Source organism: Lolium rigidum, chromosome 1 (assembly GCF_022539505.1).
Source record: "Lolium rigidum isolate FL_2022 chromosome 1, APGP_CSIRO_Lrig_0.1, whole genome shotgun sequence".
Taxonomy (NCBI): Eukaryota; Viridiplantae; Streptophyta; class Magnoliopsida; order Poales; family Poaceae; genus Lolium; species Lolium rigidum.
Window position 1 is genome coordinate 295,721,844 of NC_061508.1, and position 11,659 is coordinate 295,733,502.

General features: G+C 47.0%; 1 protein-coding gene across 1 annotated transcript; it reads left to right on the top strand.

Moving 5' to 3' along the window:
- The first annotated feature begins 4,885 nt into the window (after positions 1-4,885).
- On the top strand, positions 4,886-5,398 carry LOC124683962 (protein GLUTAMINE DUMPER 6-like). The gene has a single exon (XM_047218376.1). The coding sequence runs from the start codon at positions 4,994-4,996 to the stop codon at positions 5,396-5,398; it is 405 nt and encodes a 134-aa protein (XP_047074332.1). The 5' UTR covers positions 4,886-4,993.
- The last annotated feature ends 6,261 nt before the right edge of the window (positions 5,399-11,659 follow it).

Sequence of the window (11,659 nt, forward strand, 5' to 3'; positions counted from 1 at the left end):
CTTACCGGACGATGATGCTATTTCAGAATTTGGAGTTATTGCGTAACGAAGACCTTGCCTGCATAATCTTGCAGTCAAGAAAGGCAAGTTCATCACTTGCTCATGTCATTTGAATATCTTTATCAAATTACTTGCAAAGTACTACGATTATCACTATTGCATAAAAACCAAAACCACTATTTTCATAACTATGAATATGACTATGTGGTGGGCAATGGAACCATGGATTGTGTTGATATGGTGGAGGTTCCATTGCAAGGGTTTATATCCATCTAGGATTAAACAACAAATGTCGCCAGTGATTCTTGTGCCGTAATACCCGTGTTAACCATAAGATCCGGAGTGGGACGAAGTAGTCAAAAGTGTTTCCACCTCTCGTTCATCAACGGATGCGCTTTACCGTAGTACACTTGTAATCCAAGGGGGCAAGCTGGTGAGGCTGGGGAGTCCTAAGTCCCCACGGCATTGTCCGTAGTACACTTGTCGCCCGAAGGAGCAAGATGGTGAGGCTGAGGAGTCCTAAGTCCCCACGGTATTGCGGTCTATGATGGGTTGCGGCTACCGGCGAAGGAGTTTGGTTCGATCCCGGACTGTCGTCGTGGTCGGGGTCCACCCTGAAATCTATGGGAATAATGGGACCGGCGAGGACCCAGGGTCGGGGCATGCAACAAAGGGTGGGTGTTCGAGGTAGCGGAGGAACATGATCGGCTAGACCTTATACCGGGCCTCACACCGAAGAAAGTGTGGACGGGGAATATGCCCGGTTGGCACCAAGGTTAAGATCTCTTATGGGTAAAGCAACACACCTCTGCAGAGTGTAAAGAACCGTGACCTGTCACTCCCTGTTCCGGGATATGGAACTGCGAACGCTGCCGGAAAGGAGCTCCATGAAGTTCTAGTAAACCGGTGAAGGCTGACGGACATAGTTCTTCTGAATAAAAGCAACCTTTTGAAGAAATGGTTATGAAAACCTGCATTGGTATTAGACTTTCTGGTCTAATGCTGTAGCTAGTGCATTAAACACCTCTTTCCTATAATGAACTTGTTGAATCATCCCACTCTTAAATCCCCTGCTTAGATATGGAGGCATCGAAGGAGGATCTACAATGCAACTCGAAGGCCGAGGAGTCAACAACAACTTCAAGGGACAGGACCCTGTCATAAGAGTCAAATACTACATCCAACAAGGAGAAAACCTAGATTAGCCATAGAAGGGAACTAGCTTCCTAAACCTAGATCCTATTTAGCTAGAATCTATTCATAGTCTCTATAGCTAGTTAAATACTCTACAAATAGAGTTCGTGATAGAGACTACGAGTCGTTCTTCTGGAGTTTAGTTGCAGTTTTATCTCATTGTAAAGTAGGAGGCTGTGTGGATCTTTTGTAAAGAGTCAGTGTTGTAATTCTATAGACATGTCTTGGACCCGCATATGTTTCTGTTGTACCACTCTGAGCGATATAATACTAGTGGAACGGTGTCTCATTGGTGTTATATCAGACTTGCATACTACACCATGCAGTGGTATGCCGGGTCACCACAAAAAGCATGGGAGCGCACGAACGAATACCACCCATTCCTGTTACATTTCCCGGGGAGCCATCCGAAACTCAACACGTTGGCCAGATCAAGAAATCCCGGTCTCAGGTATGTCTTCATCTTCACACAAGAGAAACCCTAAAACAACCACCTTTGTTTAATGATGCAGATGAGCAGGCCCCCACGCTGCAAGTCGCCTCCATGCCGGATTGGCCGGAGAGGAAAGAGGCAGTCCAGGAGCAAGGCTGCAGGTGCCGGTGATCCGAGGAGCCGCTAGACCACGTCGCCGGGTAGTGGCTGAACCTATCTAGCGAGATCGGCCTTAGCCTAGATCTCGTCCTGATGATCCAACACGCTACCATGCTCGTCGATGACTCGCTAGGGGCGCACCACCTCCTCGTCGCCACCAGACCGACAGAGGGCCTCAGTCCCCACCCGGAAAGCCGCACCGCCCTATGCTCCCATCGGAGTTCCCCCATATCCCAAGGAACCTAGCGGGTGGCACCTCGCCATCCCAGCCGTTGTCTTTGACGTGGAGGGCGCCGCTACCGTTGCCGACGAGGGTGGCGGCAGCGGGCAGGGGGTCAGAAATGGGAGTGCGTCTCCAGAGCCGCCCGGGAGGGAGCGACCCGGGAGAGAGATGAGATCGGGAGAGAGATGACATGAAAACCTCCTTTTTATCGATTACACGCAAACTTTTTAACAACATAATATCAAAAACTAGTGAAGACAACCCAAAAAAGACAAAAAAAAAAGACAAAATGTTTCTCACTGATGTGACCAGCGAGGCACACACACCGCCGCCGCCAGGATCATGGGTTTTTACCCCAAAATATTTCAAACAAACACCAAACATTATCTTCAACAAAGAGACGAATAGTGATTCGCCATATCCAGGTAAAGAATTCCACCAAGAGTGAAATCGTCCGTGTAAAGCTGCCACTCCCACTTGCCGAGATTGCTGCAAAACACCGATCAGGTGACTCGCAGGTGTTACCCACGCAGTTTCGACATGGACCTTGTCACACAAGTGAAAACATCAATTCTAAAGGAGTAGCGAAGCATCTTCTCCTCGGGATGCTTTGTCCTCCTAGATGGTGTTAAATATTCTTTGTTCCAGAATGGTAAGGCCTGATAAACTTTCTTTCGGCTAATTGTCAAGCTACTTAATCATTAAGTGAGATGCTAATCCGTTTGGAGAAAGCAAAGCGATTCTAATAAAAAAATAAGGTGATGGTAATAATTCCTTCTTCCCGCTTTTGCTTTTGCCTGGGCCATTCTTATACTAATTAAACCATTAGCGCGGCATCACCAACTGATCTAGTAGTTACCCTAGAGTGCCATATCCGCCGCGCACCGCGCCTATCGAGTGGATTTGTATGCGTGATGTCGAAATTTGGTGGACACCATATCACACAACTACTTACTCCACAAATTGGCGACGACATAGCCTAGCAGCTTCCGCGCATGCGTGTATGCCACCACCCGTCAAAAAACGGCAACAAATTTAGCAAGATCGTCAACTCGACGACGCCGCCAGGTCGCGCACGCCACGAGCGCCAGGTCGACTCGTGCAAACTTTTCCGGCCCCTTTCCCCACCGTTTGTTGCTCAGATCTGTCTCTTGCATCAGCCGAAGCTTGAAGATATATATAGAGGACGACACGCATCCAAACTAGCTAGCAACGAACGATCTATGACGCTCTCGATCAGCCGTTTGTGCATCGTCTTCTCGCGTGGCATGCAAGCATATATGGCTCGTCACGTACGTGTTGTGTTGTATGCTTGCAACACACACGGACCATGCGCCGATAATGAAATGAAGCATGCATGCATACATACCACGTGGGAAATTAGGGACGATGCCATCAGGCGGCCGCCGCGCGTAGGCTAACTTTTACCTCCGTTCCGTTCCGAAATATTAACATTTTATAAAATAAATATTATATTTTAGAATGGAGGTGGTAGTACGAATTAGCTCCTACCATGAATAATTTTATTCTACTCCCTCCATTTGACCAAGTTTTTACATAAAAATAGCAACATATATAATATTATATTATTAAGCTATATATCCAGATGTATCCAGTGATATTAATTTAGTGTTATAAATGAAACTACACATTTTCAAGTGAGTTGGTCAAAGTTAATTAAGTTTGACTTACGACATATTTACATGCATATTTATTTGTGTACGGAAAGAGTAACCGAGTGACAACGAATTAGAGCATCCCACTCAAGTCGGTTATTGGTGGATACAAAAGAAGTGTCTGCCCATCGATCCAACTCAAGAGGGTTATTGTAGAGCTCACCCTCCACAACGACGGCCTGGTGGTGCTGAAGAAAAAGAACACAATGTGCTTCGAGAACACAAGGGGTTGCCTAGGTGCACCCTCGGTGCCGTCATACAGAGAATATCTACCACGAGGAAGCTCCACTTGTGCTCGTCATCTTTGTGCTAGCCAATCGACCCCAGTGCCATGCTTTCCACATTTTTGTGCTAGCCATTTTTGTCGTATCATTGGCCAAAAAAAGGAGCCGAGGCTCCCGACGAAGAAGCCCTCCGAGAAGCAGAGATGGGAGGTGTACGCCCGACGTTAGAAGATGTTGCGGTGAATATCCTCCCGTGCGGAGCGCCAATCTCTACCATTACTCTCGCGCGTTTGCGTTCTCGAGTCTCCGCTTCTCATTCTCACAAAACGCATGCAAAACCTGCATGGTCCACATTGCGCAGAAGAAACCTCGAGAGCCTTAGGTATATCGCCATATATCATTTGACTTCTTTTGTTTCGATCTGTCATACGGTACTCCCTCCATTCACAATTACCTAGTAGCATTCTAGGTTTAGTCAGAATTAAAATTTCACCACGAATAGAATAAAAATATTAATATTCAAAATACAAAATGCATATAATTTGAAAATATACTTTATAACAATTATAATACAATAAATTTCAGATTATAAATGTTGATATTTTCCTAAATATTTGATTTAATTTTATGGAGTTTGAATTTGACTAAATTCAGAACACAAAATGATTGTGAACCTAGTAGAGTACCATCTCTGGCGGTCCCCGCTAGCTGTCTCGAAAGGCCAAACCAGCAGCCCGTGCGGCCAAAATCTAGCAGCCGCGGCAGCTTGGTAGCTGTCGTCCTCTCTGCATGCGGCCGCGTCAGCAGAAATAAACCAAACCCAGCAAGAACAGCAGCAGGAGCACCTGGGGGAGGCAGGAACGCAAGCTCCAGCGCGCGGTTTCTTTTCGCCGCTCCCCTCATTCCCGTCCCCGGCCTATAAATAGCGTCTTCCTCTCCCCTCTCCTCGGTCGCAGTCTCACACTCACAGCTAGCAGCCACCCACAGAGAACAAGAGCAAAATCGAAACCACTCTGTAGTGCTCACGCACAGAGATCTAGAGAAGAAGATCAAGGGAAAGATAAGTCCGTGTGTTTCATTCATCATGAGGCCGGTGAGAGAAGGCGCGGCGGCTCTGGTGGGCGTCGGCGGCGGGGAGGCGGCGTCGGCAGCGGCAAGGCACGCGCACCCGGGGCTGTGGAGGACGCCGACGCCTTACCTCTTCCTCGGCTTCGCGCTTATGATGGGCCTCATCGCGGTGGCGCTGCTCGTGCTCCTCTGCACGCGCCGCAAGCCCTCCGGCTCGTCGCGGCGCGGGAGCGGCGCCACGGCGGAGTCGGCGTCGGCGCGGGGAACGAAGATGTTGCCGCTCGACCGGGAGCCAAAGGTGGTCGTCATCATGGCTGGGGACCAGATGCCGTCCTTCATCGCCAGCGCCAGGCCCTTCGCTTTCGGTTTCGCCACCGTCGTCGCAGATGCCGGCGAGCAGCGCAAGGCGGAGGTGGCGTAGGAGCGTCGCGCCGCGCCGCGTGCCCGTGAGGGACGCGGGACCAATTTTGCTCGTGAGGTTTCTAGGATTACCCCTGCGAAATTTTGTCTCTAATGGTAGGAAGCTGGGACGATGATGTTCTCTAGTTTTGAGTTTCTTGGTGAGGTAGCGAGCGTGATGCCACCAGCTCTCGGCGGCGTCGAGATCTGCGATTGTGAAATCGAATGAAGTTTTTGCTAGCATCTTCTTCAATAAATGCCTGATGCCTCCTCTGCTAACCGCCAATCCTTTCGATCATTTTTTGCTTCAAGTTTCTGATTAATTCGTGACTAAGCATTAACGACCTAGCTCCAGATTGATCTGCCATGCTAACACGGAAAAGTTTGTGCGATATGACACACAGCGCACTGGCCACTTTTTTTTAACTTACCTGGTGGACATGGAGTACATGCTGCCGTTGCCGGTTGCAAGCAAGTTGAAACGTAGTCCAATAGTACATACAGAACTGTACATTCTGTACTACAATACGGCCAACTTTGTTTTTTTTTCTTGAACAAGCAACCGTACAGAGAGAAATTAGTACGATGGACTAGTGCACAACAGCACGGAGCACATCCAAGTTAATTAATTTCCCCGCAAAAAAAACATCCCAAGTTAATTTAAAAGTGCCCCAGCGCTAAGGGTGGTGCAGCTGAAACAACCTGCCATGTACGTGTGCATCTGATGTTATTCCCTCCGTCGTATGAAGATTGTTTAAATTTATTAAGATTTAGATAAATTTTGATAAATCTGAGACAACCTTCATAAAACGAAGAAAGTAGATCACTCACTATTTTGGCGTTGGATGACCACAAATATGAAAAAGAGAACTGCATTTTTCCTGCAGTGGGTACCCAAGATCGGGGTGGCAAGGGCTATATGAAAACTGTGTACTAGACTACTATAGCTAGCGTGTCGTATATATGCAACAGATAGTATGCGCTTTGGCAAGCCAAGGTCCAATCACCTCTATTTTGTAAACAAGTTTACTTCTAGAGGCCCAAATGAAAATAGGTATTCCCTACGTTCGCTATTATGAATTATTATAAGATTTTATTTTGAAAAAAAAATTATGTATCTACACGAATTTCAATGTGTGGGTTCACTCATGTATATCTATTCGATAGTATAATATCTAAAATATTTTAAATTAGTAAATGGAGGGAAAAAAACTACAGTCCCTTAATGTGTGGTGAACTGCTAATTAACAATTGGTTATAAAAAATCCAATCACCGTAGATAAACTACTGAGCCATGTCAATTAATTTGGATGTATAGTAGATAATTATATGATGAAGTACGATATGACTTATTTCAAGTGAGCCAAAAAATATCATATGTGCTGCGACTTTGTAATCTAGATCAATCATATACGTGTTGCTAAGCTAATCAGATATCCTTCAACTGGAATATATCTAACAAAGTACCATTACAATATAATTAGCATGCTCTTTGGCAAAGGTGTTTCGATCCTATTCCCCGCCATAAAGGAGGAACAAATGTCGTGATTTGAGTTCCATTGTCGTCTCCATATGGAAATCTCGACACGATCTCAAAGAACTGAAGATTATTTTTTGTTTTGCACTTCTATCATGGTTGATGAAATGAAAAGCAAGAAGAAAAAGAAAACAAAAGGGAAAAGAGAAGCAAATACAGAGGTCCAAATCCAATGGCGAATTGCTAATACCAAGTCAAGTCACCTGGGCCCTGCAGCAGCCCACTACTTCCCAAAAGAGACGCCTGCTTGCTTTTGTGTCTTGTTGCGGGATAGCCTGGAAGCGGCGCCTCGAGCCCGTAGGTGGCTGGTGAGTGATGACAGCAAAGTTTGTGCTCTTCCTCCCTCCTTCCTTCTCACCATATTCTCAAGCTACATGCTAGCTAGGCAGCACAGAACTACGGAAGTGGTCCTCGGTCTTATCAACCTGTCTGCATTCGATCAGAAACTACATGACATCTCATGGATGAGATCAGAATAATAAGAAGCAATTCCGTCCATAACCCTGCTCGATTTGTTCTTGATCTTGTGTATTGCTAGTGGAAGCGGCGCATAGAAATTTGGAGGTGCATGGATAAGTTGTTTAGGATATAGCTGAACACTTATTCGGGATTGGGCGCAAGAACAGCTTGCTGTGTTGTCTACTACAGTGCTAGCCGACCATCTTCATCATTGCCTCTTCCACCGACGAGAGTTTCCTGCGCTTTGCTGTGGAGAATATCCCGGAGCATATGACTTGCGCTTCTCCGCCGTCCTTCCATGTTGCCGTACGCGGCCCACCGAGGCCATCATTCCCAGGGAGAAAATGTTTAGACCCTGATCACTGATTAGTTCAGAGTCAGAGATGCTGATGCACTTTTGTAGCTGCTCTTTCCGTCCTTTGTGTGATGCTTTCCAGTTCAGACTTGGTTTGCGTTTGGATCATTGCGGTTGCAGTAAACTTGGCGGAGTCTTCGTCTGCGTTCACCGCGAGGTGACAACAGTGAGAACTAATACAAGTATACAACACAACCACAGTTTAGGCTTACTGTGATATAAGAGAACTAATGTACAGCGTTATACACTCGCTTAAGATCTGGCTTTGCAATTTGCACAAAGGGCGATTCCAACAGGTTGCGCGTGTACGTGCGGCCAGTGTGGGATGTCACATAAAGCTAGGGAAGTAAGGCGAGCTTGGAACTTGGCACAAGCATTATCCTCGCGAATATCCTGGCTATGTACTATGTTGGATGTACCACTGTAATCTCATCTGCTGCAAACGATCGAGCAGTGTGTCCACCCACGCAGCCCTAGCGCGCCGTAGCGGGCGATCCTTTCAATGACGATGAGCCGACAGCGGTGCTGCTTAGGAACGTCGAGGCGAGTGTGGATCGCTGGAGGATGGGAATGACGACGCGGATATGACACCTTTCATCAAAGACGTGTCCATCTGCAGGATCGCAGGCCTGTGAAGCCACTCCTGGGCAGAGATCGCAACGTGAGAGAATGTTTTCGGCCGATGCAATGGACAAATTCTCCTGCTCCGTCACTCTCTTCCAGTTCAACAGGAAGAGACCCGGCCGGTGGATGCCTGGCGAACAAAACGACACCACCGCCGCGCATCACCAAAAGCGATAGAGCTGATCGAGTGATGGATCCATCAGCTGGATTCAGCAACATCTATCACGCCAAAACTGTGCGCGGCGAATCGAGCGGCCGAGATGGGTCGTAGGTAACCGAACTACTGGAGCCGATCGAAGCCGTGATCCTCCTGCTGTCAGTATTTGACCTAGCTAGCCGTGTGTAGGGGGCAGGGAATGAAGAATGTCATTATTCTCTCCATGTGTAGTAGTGGCCGTCGAGCCGCCGCGCGCGCATCCCCGAATCGTCTTGACGTCGACGCTTCTTGATGGGATCTATCCAAGATCGAGCACTAAGAGCGGCCGGCCGGCTCCTTTCGACTCAACCGACGCGACGATCCCTTCATGGATTTCTCAAGTGTTTATATCAGTATATAGCCACCGTGATCGAGCTGTACTGCAGGTTCCGCAGCATCATCTCTGGACATGCGAATCGAATTATTTACTTAGCACTCATCTTCTTCTTTCTTTTCTGCCGTGTCGACACTAGCTAGCATTGATGCTCGGTTTCTATGTTGTAGCTGAAAAGTCGACAGTGACTAGCTGCATCTTTTAACAGTATATGAACGACATGCATGATTTTTTTTTTTTGCGAAAAAAGATCCTAGTATCAAGTGAAACATCGAATAGTACAAAACACCTTAATAAAAAGAAAAAATGCAACAAAATTTATGAGATGCCCTTCGTGTTCAACCTCTAAACCGTGTTGACGGCGCGTCGCCGCTGCTGCTCCTCGCTGAGTCGGCCTGGCATTGTTGGATGCTGAAGGAAAGTCGCCGACATGGTCAAGAAAAACGCATCCGTCCTACAGATGAGGAAGAAGGTAATCGTCGATGAAGCTTCATGATGATCCGAAGATCCTCCCCGGCTAGAAGAGGTGGCTGAAGTTTTATAGATACCATATAATATATATTTTTATTATATATCTAATAATATTTATTTTATATTTTGCATGTTAATGATTTTTGGTAAAAAAAGTGAAACTTAACATAGTTTTCACTGGTAGAAAAACGGCCATTGGTCACGGTTCGCAACTGCCATTAGTCGCGGTTGCGCAACCGCGACCAATTATGCACGACTAAAGGCCCGTCCACGTGGGCGGCAGGCGAGCGCCAGGGCGGAGGACCTTTAGTCGCGGGCCTCCGCAGGTTTAGGGTTTTAGCCCCCCCCCCCCCAAACCTGGTTTCTTTTTAATTTATATTGTTTTATTTCTTTTGGGTTTTAATTTTGAAGGAGTTTCACATATTCTACGGTACTACATATATACATGCATATGAATGTACAATTTCAAACAAATTTGAAATTAGAACCAAAAAGAATTCAAGAGGAATATACAATATATATTCAATATCGGATGACCATATAGAATTTTGAACAAGTTTCCATACATAATTTAGTGCATATGAAGTTCTACGTCCTCTACATAGTGTTCTCCTCTAGGATCGATGACTTCCCTCGCGAACCATCCAGCTAGTTCCTCTTGAAGTGGTTGGAAGCGAGCTTCTGGACTAAGCGTCTTCCGGAGATTATTCCTCTTGATGTTGTTCTCAGACGACTGGTCCCGCTTATTGGTGTATCTCCGGATCCTCTCACAAACATAGTATCCACATAGATTGGTCCCCGGTGGCTGAATATCCCCAGTCCCAGGCACAGCCCTTCTAAATTGTAGCTCTTTTTTTGAATTCACCGACCTTTTCATCTACGAACCGTCTCCAAACCCTACGAGGCAAAGAAAATTAAATGAACAAGAGAGTTATTAATTAGTTACTTGATATTAGGAAATGATGAACGAAATAGGCCGACCGATATAGAGCGCAAATGAATGAAAACAATTACTTTTGCATCATTTTTCTCATGTTGGCCCAAAGCGCCGCATCCATATTCAGAGAGTCGTGGACGAGAACTGTGGAGGTGTGAAATTGAATTACCATCAGAATCCAGTGGAACCTGCGGACACGATACATGCACAGTCATGCATACCTCATCGATTAGCCACATACCATGCATGAAGTAAACAAAAGAGAATGTGCTCAAGAAAGAACCACACACCCAAAATGGTAAGGAAATAGAATATCACTTTTGAGTTCCTGTTTTCTAAGAAACCGCCACAGGTCTTCCTCCACGTCGGCGGGGTGGTGTTCTAACACATATGAATTAACGATGTGTGGGTCAATGAACCCAACATCATGGATGTTCCTTATTCGCCTTTCCCGCTTCTTCATTCTGCATAATAGCGTACACAACAAGATAGTTAGGACAATATATATATATATATATATATATATATATATATATATATATATATATAGAGCCCAACTATTCTCGAACCCCCCTTAAGAGTGGTTCTAGAATAGCTATTCTAGAACCCCCCCTAATCCCGCTCGGCCACCTCTCCCCGTCCGAACCGAACTCCCCAAATCCCGCCGACCGATACCGGTTCGTTTAGGAAGTGAACTCCCTCGTCCCCTCGTAAAAACACTCGCGCCCCGCCTCGAGCGGAGATCAACCAGCTCCACGATCGAAACCTGCTACCTGGTCGGCGCGGGCGAGCGAGCGGCGGCGGTAGCCGACGCGAGGGAGCCCGCGACGGACACGAAGACGATCGAAGCCTCCTACCTGGTCGGCGCGGGCGAGCGAGCGGCGGCGGTAGCCGACGCGAGGGAGCCCGCGACGGACACGAAGACGATCGAAGCCCGCTGCACTGGTCGGCGAGATCGAGCGAGCGGCCGCGGGAGCCGACACGAGGGAGCCCGCGACGGACGCGAACGGCGGCGGTAGCTGACGCGAAGGACCCAGCGGCGGAGAACGGCGAGATCCAGCCGTAATGGCTCCAATTCGACGCGGATCGGCGAGCACCCTCCAAATTCAAACCAGCCAAGCTCCAAAAAGAAGCCAGCGAGCATGAGGTAACAATAAAAACCGGGAAGTTCACATAATTCACTTACTCGCTTTTTTGCGTCCATCATCGCACAAAAAAGGAACACTTCGGATCATCGTGAAAAAAGTTCATATGAATTTAGTGTTGGAAGTTCACATGACTATTTTAATGCTTTTCCGTCCAACAATGTAAAACAAAAAAGAGAAACTAGTAGGTTCTATATGAAAAAAATATTGGAAGTTCACCTCCAC